Source organism: Nothobranchius furzeri, chromosome 1 (assembly GCF_043380555.1).
Source record: "Nothobranchius furzeri strain GRZ-AD chromosome 1, NfurGRZ-RIMD1, whole genome shotgun sequence".
NCBI classification, from domain to species: Eukaryota; Metazoa; Chordata; class Actinopteri; order Cyprinodontiformes; family Nothobranchiidae; genus Nothobranchius; species Nothobranchius furzeri.
In genome coordinates, this window is record NC_091741.1 from 47,692,403 (window position 1) to 47,710,973 (window position 18,571).

The window sequence follows — 18,571 nt, forward strand, 5'->3', positions numbered from 1 at the left end:
CAAATATCCTAAATTAAACCAGTGTTTTACTGATTAAAGGTCAAGAAAGATATCTAAAAACATTACTCTGCCTCTTTGTGAATGTGGTAACCCTGCAGTTTTATTAAGCACAACTGGCTCAGGGCCTGTATTCAGTCCGTGAAGACATCATTCATTCAAAACAAATATAACCAGTCCTCAACTCTGTAAATAGATGAAGATGACATTCTCTAGAGGAACCACTCTGTTAAAGCTGCACACTCCGGACAGCAGGATGCACGCACAGCTGCTTCTGCAGGTAAAACTCGGCAGCATGTGCTGAGCTTCTTCACGCTGCAAACTGTTGGTAAAGGTGCCACGCTGCGACACGGACGCATGAACGCACGCCCACATACGTACACACACATCCACCATCATCCCTTTTCCATATCCCCTGTTGCTATGGAACCTGTCGCCAAGGCAGAGGTATGTGGCTGTGATGGAGGAGGTTGATGAAGGAGACAGAGACGACGTCGATGGTGGTTATGAGCAGGTTATTAAACGCTTGTAGAGCTGCATGGCCCTGACAGCCATAAACCAGTGCACTGCCGGGGCTGCTGCTCACTGCAACGTGGGTGGAAGGAGCGTCGCGTAACACTGCGCAATGCAAACAGACGTTCTCCACGTCGTAAAACAGATCCAAGAGCTGGATCTCGGTTGGAGATTTATAGGTTTTGATTAAGAAAAATCCTCCAAAAGTATCAATAGCGCTCATTTTTTGCGCCAAAACTCCCAACTATTTTGTCTGGCATCCTCAAAAAAATAAATAAAAATAAAACAAAAGCTAATCACCAATCAAATTCTCAGTAGTCAAATAAGTCCTGCGGACCCCCTACTGCCACCTGTCATCTACGCAGCTTTTCTGCGCTGATGCTAAGGAGCCTTGCAGATGTATAAAAATAACTTCTTAGCAACCAGTCGGATGATAATCTTGCAAAAGCACTGTTTACATCCCCAAACCATAAATCTTTGGCGCGCGGGATCTGTCAACAGTTAGAAGCGCGCGCGGGTTTTTGCTGTCATTTTCTGAAAGATGTGTGTCTCCAACAATGATGTTCCCGCCTACAACAGCCTGTTGGCTAAATACACTCGTTACACCACTGTCCTCCGATGGAAGAGGCCTGTCAAACGCACGAGTGTGGACCAAACCATGAGAAGCAAAGGCCTCATCCACGTCTGCTCGCAGCTACCTGCAGCTTGGTTGTAAGTTCACGAGCCGCACAAACTGCTGAGGAGACAAGCCAAACAAGCAAACCGCACAGAGAAGGAAGGAGTTCTAACTGTCCATCTGTTGAATAGAAGAGAGTGCTAACACCCCTTTTCTTTTTTTTTCTCCTCTTCCACCCTCCCTCCTTCCCATTCTCCCTCCCTCCTGCTCTTCCCTCATCCCATCTCCATTTGGAGATCATCACACTTCTCCCTCCCTCATGCACACTTACATATGTGTTAGTTAAAAATAAAAAGACGCCACATACCTTGATGGTTCTCAAGGGTGTCTTCCGGGATGTACATGTTTTTGCTTTCATTTACCATAAATGTAGTCCGTCGTTATCTCTGTGGGTGAATGGAAAGAAAGGGGAGAGCTGGGGAGGACGAGGGACAATAACAAGAAGGGAAAAGCCCCCCCTCCAAAAAATAAAGAAATGAAAGAAAGAGGGGGGAGAAAAAACAACTGTCTGACACGGACAGTTTTTGGGTATTCCGTTATTTCTCTGTTTGTGGGGAGGGTCTCTTCGGATTGAGTGAATATTACCTAATTCCCATGATGGAGGTGAAGGCAAGAAAAAAGAGGGATCTTTTGGCGGAACCGGTTGGGAAGACGCACCGGTGCATCCCTCGGTACATCCGGGCCCTAGGCGAGAAACATGAAACCAGCACCGCGTTCAATTCAATTCACACCTATCGCTCTCCCTCTTTCCCTCTCTCTCTCTCTCTCTCTCTCTCTCTCTCTCTCTCTCTCTGGCGTCCTCGTCTCCCCCGAGTCGTTGAAAAGAAGCAAACAAAACAAAATGAGGTTTCAAAAAATGTTACAAAGCACAGGCGCTGACTCAGTGGTGGTCGCAATGGAAGTGCGCAAAAGACGCATTTGTGCGCATCTTCAGCAGCGTGTCAAAATGTGAGAGAATGATGAAGAAGAGGAGGTGGAGGTGATGGAGGAGTAAAAAGAGGAGGGAGAGAAGAGGGGAACATTTGGGGAATGAGGAGAGTGTAAATATTCCATCCCGGGGTTAAATCTCCCAAAGGCTTGTCGGTTATTCCACGTATCTACAGCAGAGTCCCCACAATGAGCAGAAGCCAGGCCGTGCAGTCTCATCCAGATATCGGGTTCTGGGTCCTGATCCAGTCCATGATGGTCCAGGAGGTGCGTCTGGGAGTCGGTCTGCCCGCCCTGCCTGTTTTGCTGAACGGGGGTTGGAGCTCGCTCTTCTCTCTGCTTCCCTGCAGCTCAGCTCTGCAGTGATACCGAGAAAGAGAACGATCGCGCCCCCTCCCCTCCTCTCAGTGCATGTAGACGCTTTGACTGCTTCCAGATGTGTATGTGTGCATGCGCCTGCGTACACGTGTGTGTGCCAGAGAGAAATAAAGGGAGGCAAACTGTACAGTCAGTGGGACTGGGAACCGGCGGCTGGTATCCAGATGATGACGGAGATGGTGAAGATGATGATGTTATGAAATGTGTGGGCAGAAGAAAGGGGACACAAGTATGCAAATGTTTGAAAAGAAAAAAAGGTGTAGAACCACGTGGGCTGTTATAAAAGGGGGAAGTGTGTGTGACCGGGGGAAGTGAAGGGGGATAATGATCGTCAAACTTACCCAAAACTCACTGGCTCGTGCACAAGCAGACCGGAGACCTGGATATCTAATCAGTTCAGTCACATCTGGACCCTTTCAGCTCCCTTCTTTTCATTGGCCAAGGTTGTGTTTACATGCTCACTAAATATCAGCTTTTTTCCAACTCTTTTATGACTAAACCTCTGATCTCTTCGCAGCTCCGTTCATGCAGGAAGAAACCACAAGGACGCTGGGTTGTATTTCTGCTTTCAGAGTTCCAGTTGCAGTTTGGGCCTCGTAGAACAGATTTGCTCAGGAAGCTCAGCACTAACAGAAAAAATGTGGTCTCTTTTATCCCCACAACAGCAACAACATACTATTATCAGGATTGTATTAGTCTTTTTCTCCCCCTAAGGATGAGAAGCTATTTTGTTCAGGCCCTAGAGGCATGCCAAGTATTTTCTTTCCAGAGACACCATTCCCTTGTGCTTAGGTAACACAGCAGCGAAACGAAACGCATTCCAGAGTATAAATGTTAGACAAAGTCAAAAGATCACCTTTTGGATGGCACCGAGTCCATATAACATGATGGTTTGGAAATGGAGAGTCGGCTTAATGTAAAAGAATATTTTAAATGTCAATGATGCAAAAAATGTATATTTTAATAAACATTGACTACGTTCAAAATGGCCTGTATTTCTATAGCGCCTACGGTTCTATGATCCCCCCAAGGCACTTCACAACACAATCAGTCATTCACCCATTCACACTCTGGTGGGGTTGAAGCTACAGACAGAGGCAAAGCCTGCAGAACACTGGCGCCACCGGTCCCTCTGACCACCACCAGCAGGCAAGGTGGGTTAAGTGTCTTGCCCGAGGACACAACAGCAGCATTCTCTGGCCGGAGCCAGGATCAAACCTGCAACCTTCCAATTACTGGACAACCCCCTCTACCTCCTGAGCCACTGCTGTCCCAGTGCATCAGAACGCATCGGTGACGTTGACTAAAAGGACTCAGATTCTAATCGTAGCACCGGCCTTTCTTTCTAATTGTCTTTCACACCGAATACAAAGTTCACAATGTGCAGGCCTCATGTCAGTCTCACTGCAGGCTGTAATCAGAGGTGAATCGGATGACTCAACCCAGCCTGGATTCATCCAGCAGCGTTCCCACCCACCATTCTGCTATAGTGTGAAGCTTTTTGTCCATGTGATTCGCTGCAGACATAGTAAAGACAGGGAGACAACTCCAAACTGATTCTATTAATGACATTTGATGATCGGGTTCTTCTTCTCCCACAGAATCAGAGAATCTGAGGTTCCGTTTATAAACTGGATTTTGAAGGAGATGACGAATGAGCGGAAACACCATCAGACTTTTACAGTGCAGGCTACTTTAATCTCCAGACAGTGAAAACTGAACAACTTATGAAAGAGATGAAACTGATTTTACTTCATTTATTATTTAAAAACTACAGCTGCATCAGGAATGAAGGGAGGAAAGCGGTTATAGGCTGGGTGTGAAACAAAAACTGAACACTAATAAATACAATATTTTATTAAATGTGTACATAAGCAAAAGGCACAGTTCTGTTGTGTTATTGGTCACATTGTTGCATCTTGTAGTTTTAGTGGGTTTTTGGTGTATTTTTAAAAATTGATTACAATATCTCATTTATAAAAGCTTATTTAATTTTATTTTTTATCTTTAATAAACTTTTGTCTCACAAAGTAAAAAGGAAAGCTAACTTGTCACAGACAACACAGAAAATATGAAGGAAGACAACCGGCCAGAGGCAGGCATGCTGAGATATTCGACCGATTGTTTTCCTTTCTTTTTGTTTTTTACGTTTCCCAATATTTCCCTGTCATATAAAATTAACATTTTTATAAGTTCTTGTTTTGCAAAAACAAAACTTTATAAAAGTTTATTACAACCCTGGTAATTAGATTCATAAAAACAGCCAAGTTTGAGTCAGTTTTATTTGTTGTACAAACTGCCCATTGTTCCCAGTCCAGGTGTTGGGTTGTTTCCAGAGAGTCATAAGATGAATCTGTGACTCTGGTTTAGGTGAATTGACTGATTAGAGACTGGATGCTGGTTATATAAAACAGTTAGCTAAGACTCCCTCCTTCCTGTAACAATGCTCCCATGTAAGGTACACGTAAACAAAATGCGTAAAAGTTAAAACAAAATATTTATAATACTCTAGGTGGCCAATTTACTACTGCTACATGGAAGCCATGACACATGCAGACAGTAGGACACTCATTGGTGGGCTGAATATTCCCAGACCGGCCTCTGTTGGTCTGTGAATGGAAGACAGACAGACAGGAAAGACCAAAGGAGGGAGAAGTGGACAGAGGGCAGGTCGTGGGAACAGATACATCTGCCCAAGGGACGCACAAGCATGTAGAGAAACACACACACACACACACACACACACACACACACACACACACACACAGCCTGCACATGGATTATCTGTTCTATTTATGACTCTACTATATTTGTAGTTCCAGACCTTTTTTGTGAATGTGTACAGTCTTAAAGCCCCACTGGTCTCTGGGAATCTCATAAAGTCAGGACAATTCTAGTGTTCCATGTGGGAAACCAGCAACCTGTTGGTTTGAGAGGTGGAATTTCTTTATGGAGCAAGGGAACTGCTTTAGTCAGATTCCCAGTCTGAACTTTTAGACATTATGTTTATTACATCTGTGATTATAGCCTGATATATGTGTATTTTTAGTGTTTTCACATGGTGGGAATTTAATTCTCACGTATTTCAGTCACATTTAATTGACTTGGATTCAGAATCAGCTCCTCTAAATCCGAGACCCTGGTCTTGAATGGGAAAAGGGTTGAATGCCTTCTCCTGGTCAGGGATGAGGTCCTGCCTCAAGTGGAGGAGTTTAAGTATCTCGGGGTCTTGTTCAAGGGTGAGGGAAAAATGGAGCACGAGATCGACAGCGGATTGGTGCTGCATCTGCAGTGATGCAGGTTTTGTACCAGTCTGTCGTGGTGAAGAGAGAGCTGAGACGGAAGGCAAAGCTCTTGATTTACCCGTTGATCTACGTTCCTACCCTCACCTGTGGTCATGAGCTCTGGGTAGCGGCCGAAAGAAAGAGATTGCAGATACAAGCATCCAAAAACTGTTTACTCCACAGGGTAGAGATAGGGTGAGAAGCTCGGTCATCCGGGACGGGCTTGGGGTAGACCTGCTGCTAGTCCACGTCAAGAGGAGCCAGTTGAGGTGGCTCGGGCATCTGGTCAGGATGCCTCCTGGACGCCTCCCTGGAAAGGTTTTTAAGTCACGCCCAACTGGGAGGAGACCCAAGGGAAAACCCACACTGGAGGGACTATGTCTCTTGGTTGGCCAGGGAATGCCTTGGGATGCCCCCGGAAGAGCTGGCCAAAGTGACCCACCTGCGACCCGACTCCAGATAAGCGGCTGAAAATGAATAGATGACTTGGATTCCATTTGATTTCATTTTAAGCTTTACCTATTATTTTATTCACTTTTAAAGCTGTGCTATTTGAGATCAGTCCAGTTTATTTTTAGATTAGTGCCAATTCACAACAAAAGTCATCTCAATGCACCTTACAAAGTCAACATTCCAATTAAACCTTCTAATCAGGGAATTAAGTTAATCAATCAATCAATCAATCAAAATTTATTTATGAAGCGCTTTTCATACAAATGCAGCTCAAAGCGCTTTACAATATTAAAACAACCAGACAGCAGTCAGTTTCCCACCCCTCCCACACAGATTCACATATGAGATCCCCTTTGTTTCTCCCTCCTCCCACCCTCAATCCCGTCCCAAGCAGATGCAAACTCCCACACGCACGCACGCACGCACACACACACACACACACACACGTAATAGAGAAAGGGCAGCGTGCTGAGTGCAGATGAAGTAGGTACAAAGAAGACGAAAACGCCATCAAAGGAGCCAACTGCACCGGGAGCACCAAGATTGGCAGCAATAGCCTTGGCAAGAGTAGACATGGGAAGCACCCCGGCCACCACAGCCCACCGCTGCCCCCGGGGCAGCCGGCCCCCACAGAGGATACACTAGTTTACTAATGAGACTAAGATAACAAGTTAAGAAACAAATTAAACATAAACAGCTGATGAATAAAAATCTAAATAAAACACAGTGATAAAAGATAATCAAATAGAAAACATATAATTAAATTCATAAAATATATTACAACAATGTATTAAGACTGGTTAAAACTAATAATTATGACAAGTTTATGTTTATGTTTATGTGTTTAGCAGACGCTTTTACCCAAAGCGACTTACAATTTTATTTTTTTAACCTATAGGGCGTGTTGTGATCTGTGGGGGAAACCGGAGTACCCGGAGAAAACCCACGCATGCATGGGGAGAACACGCAACTCCACGCAGAAAGGCGAGTTTTGAACCTGCGACCTTCGTGCTGCGAGGCCACAGTGCTAACCACTGCGCCACCATGCAGCCACAAGTTAAAATAAATATGTAGGAAAATGTGTGTTATTTAATTAAAAAGAGTAAGTAATAAAACATTGATAAAATATATAAAAGATGGTAAAAAAAATAGGCTAAAATAGATCAAAATCACTTAAAAGCTATACTAAAAAGGTGAGTCTTGAGCCTGGCCTTAAAAACAAGAACACTCTCTACGGCCCTGAGGTCCTCTGGCAGACTGTTCCAGAGGCGAGGGCCATAAAACTGGAAGGATGTCTCATCTTGGTAGTGTGTTCTGACTTTTGGAATGATGAGGAGACGGCTGCCAGAGGAGCGCAGGGACCGCGAAGGCTCGTATTTATGAAGCAGTTCTGAGAGATAAGAAGGCCCATGACGATTAAGACTTTTCAAAACCATTAAAAGAACCTTAAAATCAATCCTGAAACGTACAGGAAGCCAATGCAGCTTGTTTAAGAGAGGTGTAATGTGCTCCTGCCTCCTGGTCTTAGTCAGGACACAAGCTGCAGAATTTTGTAGGAGTTGTAAACCTGAGGTACTCTTTTTGGGAAGACCAGAAAGCACAGTAATCAATTCTACTGGTGATAAAAGCATGCATCAGCGTCTATCGGCCAGAGAGAGAAAGAGGCGGACTCTGGCGATGTTTTTCAGGTGATAAAAAACAATTTTTGTAAAATTCTTAATGTGGGGAATAAAGGTATGCTCAGAGTCAAAAATAACACCCAGGTTCTTCACTTGAGAAGACAAATTAATAGTTAGTGACTGTAGCTTTGGAAAGAGTTTCTCTCTCTGGGTCTCAGGACCGATGACTAAAACTTTGGTTTTGTCCCCGTTAAGCTAGGGAAAGTTTTCTGACATCCAGGATTCAATATCTGAAATACAATTAAAAAGGGCATCCAATGGTCTTGCGTCATCAGGAGACACAGAGATGTACAACTGTGTATCATCTGCATAACTGTGAAATTGCACTCTGTGTCGCCCGATGACGCCACCAAGTGGAAGCATATACAGATTAAAAAGCACCGGGCCTAAAATCGAACCCTGGGGCACACCACATGTAATCTCATAGGTCTTGGAACAGAAGTTATCTAGACTCGAAGGAAACCATTTATCGACAGCACCAGAGAAGCCGATGTGTTTTAACCCGGTTAAAAGAATGTTGTGGTCCACTGTGTCAAAGGCAGCGCTTAAATCCAGTAGAACCAGAACAGTCACTTTCTGTGCATCATAATTTATTTTTACGTCATTCAAAACTCTTAACAGGGCCGTCTCAGTGCTGTGGTTTACTCTAAAACCAGACTGAAATTTCTCAAGGACATTATATGCACTAATAAAATTATTAAGCTGTATTAAAACAAGCTTTTCTAAAGTTTTACTTAAGAATGGTAAGTTAGATATCGGTCTGTAGTTGTTAAAATGGCTAAAATCTAAGTTTCTCTTCTTCAACAGGGGCCTCACCACTGCCCCTTTAAAGGCAGCAGGAAAGACCCCTGTTTGAAGTGAACAGTTCATCATGGTTAAAATCTCATCTCTAAAATAATCATAAAATGGCTTAAAAAACAAAGTAAGAACTGAATCTAAAAGACAGGTGGTGGGCCTTACTGAAGAGAAAACCTTATCTAGAGTTTCAGCCTCAACCACGACAAAACTGTCCAGTATTTCCTTTGGTAAAGGTACACACTCCGATTTCAATAAAGCCATGTCACTGTGAGGATAAAATGTTGCATCTGACTGTGTGTACCTTCCCTCTGAAGTGGTCTGCAAACTCCTCACAGAGAGAGTTTGATGGTGTTTCCTGAGATGCATCAATGTTTTTGTTGAAAACTTTATTGACAGTGGAAAACAGGATTTTAGGATAATTCTCATTTTCGGAGATAATTTTGGAGAAGTATGCATACCTTGAGTTCCTTACTGCATTGTTGTATGACTTTAGAGTTTCTCTGTATATCTGATAGTTTATAGTGATTTGGTTTTTCCTCAATTTTCTCTCTGCCACCCTGCAGTTCCTCTTTTGTGTTCTGAGCGCTTTGTTTCTCCATGGGAATGTAAGTCTAGGCTGTATCTGTTTAATATTTTGTGGAGCCAGACGGTCAAGGGTGGACTGAAGCCTGCTGTTAAAATCGTTCACTGTAAAATCACAGGGAGCAGGTGAAGCAATAGGAGGTATCTTTTCTAAGGTATCAATAAAACCTGCAGCCACTTCAGGGATTAGATGACGTTTCCTGACAGTTCTCACAGAGGTCTCCCGCTGGATGAAACCGGTGATATTAAAAAACACGCAATAGTGGTCAGAGACAGCCAAATCAACAACAGAGAGCACACGGATAGAAAGCCATGCGTGATGGCCAAGTCTAGGGTGTGCCCTCTGTTGTGAGTTGGCTGTGTGATGTGTTAGCTAAAATCCATATGATTAAGAATATTTTTAAAAATCGGTCGATAAAGGGTCTAAAAGATTATCCACATGTAAATTAAAATCACCGGCTAGAATAATTTGGTTGTAAGAGTTGAGCAAGTTTGTTAAAAACTCTGAAAATTCTTCTATAAAAGATGTGCTATTTTTTGGAGGTCTGTAAACTGTGACACATAAAATTTGAGGAGTCCCAAAAACAGCTGCATTATATTCAAAAGTGCTAAAATTATCAAATGAAACAGGTTTGGCGGTAAGTGTTGTTGAGATTATAAAGGCAGTACCGCCTCACCTTATTGCTGGCAAGGACGAAGGATGGTTTCTTCATCTCTCTTATGGCGTTAACGGAGTTGTTTTTTAGGCAACCGAGTAGTAAAATTAATTAATTGTCCAATCGCTGCAATGCCATTACCATTACTGGGGATGTAACGAGGCGCATCTATCCGTTTCTACACTGTGGTCGAGTGAAGCGCAGCGGTTGTCAGAATTTCTGACAGCCGCACCAGTGATGTACTGGTCGTGCACGAAATGGCTCTTGAGCCGACCGGAGCCGGAGTGAATGACACCAGCTGTAGCCGCACCCCCCATCTCACCCCAAGCCGGTGATATAAACGGCAAAAATGAACACACAGCACCGAACACATCAGGCTGTTTGCTTGCAGATTTGAGATGTGTGTGTGCGCTGCGCTTTGCAAGTAGTTTTAACATTTAATCAACAATCTGACCTCTCTGTAGTTTCCTATTTCATATAGCAATAATTTCACTTATCCTAGTATTAATTGTATTCTTATTAGTCAAAATTGCAAATGATGACATCAAAAGTGATGTTTTTACTATAGTAGTTATAATTAAGCATAAAAACTACACTAATAGGAATTAAGATATCTCAGGACCTTAAAACTTATGGAGGCCTTTTATAAGATTTATTAGGCAGACGGGATATGTAATATAGATATCTATTATTCTATTGTTCCTAGTAGAAATTAACCTTCCGCATATTCATAAGAGCATTCTTACTGACTGAACTAGATATATGATGTGATTTTTCTATACAGTAAGACTCATTCAGTTTTAAAAATCATTGATGTTATAGAAATTATAGAATGTAACTGCGTACACAGTAACTTCACAGTTACTTTGCTAGGTAACTAATTACTTTTACAATGTAGTAACTGAGTTACTAACTCAATTACTTTTTAGAAAAGATAATTTGTAACTATAATTAATCACTTTTTTAACATAAGATGCCCAACACTGGTCAAGACTGACTGTGAGTTTGAAAGGGTAGAGTGAACACACACACACACACACACACACACACACACACACACACACGCGCGTCCTTAAATACTTTCCAGATTAAGACAACCTTGTAGACATGAATAATGAAGCATTGTTTTTTGTATTCAGTGGTTAAAAAAAAGGTGAAAAAGTTGAAAAGATTATGAAGAAAAGCTTATAAATAAAATTACAAACACAAAACATAAAAATTACCAAGGTTTTCTAAATCAAATATTACTGTTTAAGACACCAACGTGCACTTTGGGGATGCGGGGTCCCAGGAGGATATCATTGAGTTCTCAGCAATGTGATTTCATTACCAGAGTAACTTAATAAAAGTGAACATAATTTAATATTTTACATCAAGGTAAACACGGGAAACACAACATTTTCGCAAAAATAAAAATAGAACAGGAATTTTGTTTACTAGAATTTTGTTTTGCCTCATTTTTGAACATTATCAAACAAACTTGATTAATTTATTGATGTTTGAGTTTAAAATAAAGTTGCTGCAGCTCAAGCCCCTACAGCCGCTTTCACTAACACTTTAATGGAGACGATATTTAACTTTACTTCATGTGGAACATATATCACTAATGAAACTTTTACTATGTTGTTCATCCCATAAGCATTTTTATGACTTACTGCATTGTCAGCTTAAGATCCCAAATCTACAATCAGACAAGCAATTTAATATCTGCTTTATGTGAGGCTCTGTTTGACGGTACGCCATGCAGGTGAAGTACATCAAACAAGCTTTCTTTCATCATGACTCTTTACGTTCAAACACAATCATCCTAACTATAGATAACATAAATATATGCTGTAAGGACGTTGTCTAACTGACTGATATTTGTATTGTAAAATATACAAATGAATACAAATCCACTTTTCAATAAAATAAAAAGATGCATTAAGGTGAAAGTTTCCCTAAAAACAAATGTGTTTAAGATGGAACGCAAAAGAATGAACTTAGTTAAAAAGAGTTTGTTAGATTATGAGTTCAAATCAATTAACCTGTCATTTAAAGTTAGAATATGAATCATTTTAATAAAAAGCTGCATTTAAAAAAATAATAACAGCTCCATGGGACGTTTAGAGGTGTGCAGAATTAATGTACGGTTTCAACTTTAAAAGTTATGTTTAAAAAAACAAATACCGTAATGATCCGCATATAGGATGAGTTTTTGTTTCATTGAAAATTATTTTTAAATGTGGGGTCATCTTCTAATCGGGGTTAGGGTTAGGATTAAACAGCATTCATACATGCTGTTATTTGTCTGTGGTAACTACACGCCTGTAACAGCAGAGGGTGCCAGACTGTATGTTCTCAACAGGAGAAAAAAATGGAGGAGAGGTCCGGATCAGAGTTGACCAAAAGTGGGGAAATGAATCAAGCTACAAAGGCAGAGTTATGTAAATTTCGAGATGACGATGGTCAATTCAGCGGAGGGATCAAACATTGCATGTATGGATGCATTGGCAGTGAGGATGATATTCAATGGGAGGAGCGATCTGATGGTATACCATGACAGCAGCAGCATGAGAGTGAGTGAGTGAGTGAGTGAGTGAGTGAGTGAGTGAGTGAGTGAGTGAGTGAGTGAGTGCAGCAAGGCAGAGGACGTCTGTGAATAAAAGCCTCATTTGACTTTTGATTGCACATATCAGCAAAGTTATGATAGTGTGCATTAAAATAGTATTTTTGCCAAACATTTGTTATCAAATTTTCTATAAAAATTGTTTACTTAAAAAGTGATATTTTTAAATTAGTTTTGGAAGGGGGTTGTCTTATAATATGGGTTGTCCTATATTCGGGTCAATACGGTAATCAAAATTTTATTTTGTCAGGCACGACACTGTGTTGATGATTGCATCTACCAGCCACTAGAGGGCACGTTACGCTAAAAAGTCCACTCATAGCTGTGACTGTGGCTGTGTTCGAGATGAGCCAGTTCTGCTCAGATTAGATCAGCGGTGATCGGCGAGCAGTGCATGCCGGTTAGATTTGTGTCCGACTTGACGCCGACTTGCTCTGATGTCATGCATACATAGGCAACGATATCCTCGTGAGATCAAGGCAGCTGCAGATGTTGGAGCAAGGCGCTGCAGTTGCTCTCCCTCGGCTGCAAAACCTAGGGGATGACGGGAAACGCCTGGCTCTCACCTGATCTAAGATCTGATTGGTTCATATTTTGATCCAAACATCCGGTGGTAGAACATGAAATGTTAGTTGGTCACATGTATTCTGTAAATCATGTTACGTTGATGATGACAACAATATAGGCCATAAAGAGAAATGTGTTTTGTGTTCTTTTGTCAACCTTTACTTATTATTACAGTCATGTCTTCATATACAATATATGATATCCACAAGCACGTGAGGATGTGTTTCAGCTGCTAACAGGCACCAGAATTAAAATTGAAAATTAAACAAGTGTGAACGCTAACGCGATATCTTCAGCCATCGTCACCTGCGAGCTACACATGCAGGAAATTGTGTCCGACTTAAACGCCAGCTTTCAGCCACTCCCCCTGCTGCTTCCGTCTGCTCTTGTCTGTTTTCCAGGCGAGGCGCAGCTCAACTCGAACACGGCCTGCGTAAAACGGCTAGCCTGGCCTGCCAGACTCCTCCTCTGTTTAATTCTGCACAGAAAAAGGTTCTGGGAACTCTCCTATTCAAATAACCCCACCCCCTGAGAATTCTAGCCAAGCCAATCAGCGCTGAGTCGCGTACGTCACACACCACAATGCCGAGTTTGTTGAACATGGCAACTGAAGTGGAGTTCGCTGCGGCTCTTTCCTCTGTTCTAAATTACTTGAATGTCTTTAAGCCTCTCATACTCAAAATCATTTTGATTAAAGATCGAACAACTAAATCCTTCAGGGGTAAGCTACATCTGAGTTGAAAAATGCTCATGAAATATGTATGTGGAGTAACCAGGTAGGTTTTAACTGTTGCTAATCTGCAACATCTGCCTCCAGAGGGTTAAAACAACAAGTAGAAGTGCTTGCGTTGTCGCTAGACGCCAATTTTGATGACAGATAAAAAACTACAGCGTTGCGCAGTACAGTCGGCATTTCTGTCTTTTTTTTCTGATTGGTTATTTTTGAGCTGCCTAGTCCCGCCCCTCAAGTGCCTCTCTGCCTGTGAGTTACCAGACTCTCTGTGCAGAATTAAACAGAGGACGAGCCTAGCAGGCCAGGCTATAAATTGGCAGACTTGACAAGTCAAGCAGCTGAGTCTGAGCCCAGAAGATGTTCTAACGGTAAATAATGTTGCTAAATTAACTTATTAGTAGAAATTAGTCCTTTTCCTGTCACTAAACATGGTGATGGAATGTATCAGCAGTGAACCAACATCTCAACGGCTGGAAATTTTGTCCTGTTGTTGCTATATCACCTCTGAACACCAGAGTTCACCAAAGTGTCCATGTTCCATATTTAACCTTTAACTCTTTAAAGGTGTGGAAATCTCATTTGAATAATACCTTTGTAGTGGTCTCTCGTAAGAATGATGAATGCCTTGCAACCTGTACTCGGGGCAAAAAAGCCCAGAACTGCCTGGACCAGCACTAGTTCGCTGCCACAGAGAGTGGCAGCAGATGGCAATATTTGAAGTCTTACTTCCAGAAGAACCTGTCAAGATGGTCTTCAACTCCCACCTCCGGCAGAGCTTTGACCGCGTCCCGAGAGCAGTGGGGGACATTGACTCTGAGTGGGCCTTGTTCCACTCTGCGATTGTTGAGGCGGCTGTTGCTAGCTGTGGTCGCAAGGTGGCCAGTGCCAGTTGTGGTGGCAACCCCCGTACCCACTGGTGGACACCAGAGGTTCGGGGAGCCGTCAGGCTGAAAAAGGAGGCCTACAGGGCATGGCTGGTCTTTGGGTCTCCGGAGGCAGCAGACAGGTACCGGATAGCCAAGCGGGGTGCAGCAGTGGCAGTTGCTAAGGCAAAATCTCAGGCGTGGGAGGAGTTTGGTGAGGCCATGGAGAAAGACTATCGATCGGCTCCAAAGAGGTTCTGGCAAACTGTCCCGCGCCTCAGGAGAGGAAGGCAGCAACTCGCTCACACTGTTTACAGTGGGGATGGGGAGCTGCTGACGTCAACTGGGGCTATAGTCGGATGGTGGAAGGAATACTTTGAGGAGCTCCTCAAACCCACCTATGAGCATTCCGAGGAGGAACCAGAGCCGGGAGACCTGAGGATGGACTGTCCAATCTCGGGGGCAGAAGTTGCTGAGGTAGTCAAACAACTACACAGCTGCGGAGCCCCGGGGGCAGATGAGGTTCGTCCTGGTATCTCAAGGCTATGGATGTTGTAGGGCTGTCATGGTTGACACGTCTGCAACATTTCCTGGTCATCGGGGGCAGTTCCTGTGGAGTGGCAGACCGGGGTGGTGGTCCCCATCTTTAAGAAGGGTGACCTGAGGGTGTGTTCCAACTATAGGGGGATCACACTCCTCAGCCTCCCTGGAAAGGTCTACTCCAAGGTACTGGAGAGGAGGATCCGATCGATAGTTGAATCTCAGATTGAGGAGGAGCAATGTGGTTTTCGTCCTGGCCTTTGAACTGTGGACCAGCTCTATACCCTTGCAAGGGTGATGGAGGGGGCATGGGAGTTTGCCCTACCAATCCACATGTGGTTTGTAGATTTGGAGAAGGCTTATGACCATGTCCCCAGGGCCACCCTGTGGGGGACGCTCCAGGAGTATGGGGTGGGTGGCTTTCTGTTAAGGGCCATTCAGTCCCTTTACCAGAGGAGCGTGAGTTTGGTCCACATAGCCGGTAGAAAGTTGGACCTGTTCCCGGTGAGGGTTGGACTCCACCAGGGCTGCCCTTTGTCACCGGTTCTGTTCATTACCTATATGGACAGAATTTCTAGGCGCAGCCGTGGTGTGGAGTGTGTCGAGTTTGGTGGCAGGAGAATCTCGTCTCTGCTTTTTGCGGATGATGTGGTCCTCCTGGCTTCATCCAGCTCTGACCTTCAGCTCTTGCTGGGTAGGTTCGCGGCCGAGTGTGAAGCGGCTGGGATGAGGATCAGCACCTCCAAATCTGAGACTATGGTTCTCGACCAGAAAAGGGTGGCTTGCCAACTCCGGGTCGGGAGAAAGGTCCTACCTCAAGTGGAGGAGTTTAAGTATCTCGGGGTCTTGTTCACGAGTGAGGGTAGGAGGGATCGGGAGATCGACAGGCAGATTGGTTCAGCGTCTGCAGTGATGCGGACACTGAGCTGATCTGTCGTGGTGAAGAGGGAGCTGAGCCAGAAAGCCAGGCTCTCGATTTACCGATCGATCTACGTCCCAATCCTCACCTATGGTCATGAGATTTGGGTAATGACCGAAAGAACGAGATCACGGCCGAAATGAGTTTCCTCCGTAGGGTGGCCGGACTCAGCCATAGAGATAGGGTGAGGAGCCCAGACATTCGGGAGGGACTCGGAGTAGAACCGCTGCTCCTCCAGATCGAAAGGAGTCAGCTGAGGTGGTTTGGGCATCTGGTCAGGATGCCTCCTGGACACCTCCCTGGGGAGGTGTTTTGGGCAAGTCCTGCCGGCAGGAGGTCCCCGGGTCGACCCAGGACATGTTGGAGAGGTTACATCTCCCATCTGGTCCGGAAACGCCTTGGGGTCCTGCCGGAGGAGCTGGTGGAGGTGGCCGGGGTGAGGGCAGTCTGCAGCTCCCTAGTTGGGATGCTGCCCCCGCGACCCGGACCCAGATAAGCAGAGGAAGACGACGACTTCCTGATATTTGGTCATCTCGCCTCAGATTGGAAAACAGCTACATGACTCTACCACTGACTTGCAACGTCGATGTTTAATCTCCACGAATAACACAAATTTTGAGGATTTTATTTTTGGTGTGGTGGTGTTGTGAATAGGCTGCGCAGTGGCGCAGTGGTTAGAGCAGTTGCCTTGCAGCAAGAAGGTCCTGGGTTTGCTTCCCAGCCTGGGATCTTTCTGACTGGAGTTTGCATGTCCTCCTTGTGCATGCGTGGGTTGTCTCCAGGTACTCCGGCTTGCTCCCACAACCCAGACCCCAAAAACATGACTGTTAGGTTAAATGGTCTGTCTGTGTGTGTGATTGTTTGTCCTGTGTGTCTCTGTGTTGCCCTGTGATGGACTGTCCAGGGTGTACCCCGCCTGATTGCCCATTGACCGCTGGAGATAGGCTGATTGAAGACCAGACGCGCCGCTGCATTCTGGACCATTTGAAGAGGTCTCACAGTACAGCCTGGAAGACCAGTTAGAAAGGCATTGCAGTAATCAAGGCGGGAGATGACAGTAGATTGCACGAGGAGCTGGGTGGCATGTTGTGTTAGGTATAGTCTGATCTTTCATATGTTATACAGCGCAAAGCGGCATGAACGAGCAACAGAGGCAACATGATCTATCAAGCTCAGGTGTTCATCAATCACAACACCCAGATTTCGAACTGCCTTTGAAGGAGCCAGAGATTGGAAGTCATTTTGGATTGAGATATTGTGCTGTATGGACGGCTTTGCTGGGATGACAAGTAGATCAGTTTTAGAGAGTTTGAGTTGGAGATGGTGGGATTTCATCCATTTTGATATGTCAGAGAGACAGTTTGATATTCATGCAGAGACAGTTTGGTTGTCCGGTGGAAATGACAGATAGAGCTGGGTGTCGTCTGCATAGCAGTGATAGGAGAAGCCATGTGATTGAATCTGGAATTGGGCAGCAGTAGCTCAACAGGTTGAGCGGGTTGTCTAGTAATCGGAAGGTTGCAGGTTCGATCCCGGCTCCGGACAGAGAATTCTGCTGTTGTGTCCTTGGGCAAGACACTTAACCCACCTTGCCTGCTGGAGGTGGTCGGAGGGACCGGTGGCAGCCTCGCCTCTGTCAGTGCGCCCCAGGGCAGCTGTAGCTACATCATAGCTCATCCCCACCAGTGTATGAATGTGTGTGTGAATGGATGAATGATACACTGTAGTGTAAAGCGCTTTGGAGTCCTTACTCTGTGTGGCGCTATACAAGTGTGGGTCATATGATCTCACCCAGTGAGGTGGTGTATTTGGCAAAGAGAAGATGTCCTAGTACAGAGCCCTGGGGGACTCTTGTGGCAAGATGGTGCACGGTAGAGGATTGTCCAAGCCAAGATACAATGAATGATCGTCCTGTGAGGTACGATTCAAACCAGGCGTGTGCTTTCTCTGTGGTGCCCATGCTAGAGAGTGTGGACAAAAGGAAGCCATCGTTGACAGTGTCAAATGCAGCCGATAAGTCGAGCAGGATAAGCACTGAGGATTTGGCAGTCGCTCTAGCTTCTTTTAAGGATTCCGTCACTGCTAACAGAGCAGTTTCAGTGGAGTGGCCCTTTTTGAACCCAGATTGGTAAGGGTCAAGCAGACAGTTAAGTGAGAGGTATTCTGTGATCTGCTTGAAAGCCACCTTTTCAATGATTATGGACAGAAAAGGGAGGAGAGAGATAGGTCGGTAGTTCTCCACATGATTTGGAGGAAGAGATGGTTTTTTTAGCAGCGGTTTAACCTGAGCATGCTTGAGAGAGGTGGAAAATGTACTGGATGTCAGTTAAGCGTTGACCACTTGTGCGACTGCTGCGACTACTGTAGGAGCAATGGCTTGGAGCAGCTTAGTCGGAAT

General features: G+C 44.4%; 1 protein-coding gene across 21 annotated transcripts in view; it reads right to left on the reverse strand.

Annotated features, from left to right (window-relative positions):
• Nucleotides 1–18,571, reverse strand: part of cacna1c (calcium channel, voltage-dependent, L type, alpha 1C subunit) — a 231,613-nt gene that overhangs the window by 204,861 nt on the left and 8,181 nt on the right. The window contains exon 1 of one of the 21 annotated variants that reach the window (XM_070548959.1): nt 1,494–6,548. The exons of the other annotated variants lie outside the window; for them this stretch is intronic. Coding sequence (XP_070405060.1) covers nt 1,494–1,551 — 58 coding nt within the window. The 5' untranslated portion in view covers nt 1,552–6,548. Of the gene's footprint in view, nt 1–1,493; nt 6,549–18,571 lie in introns of those variants that run through there. 21 annotated transcript variants of the gene reach the window in all.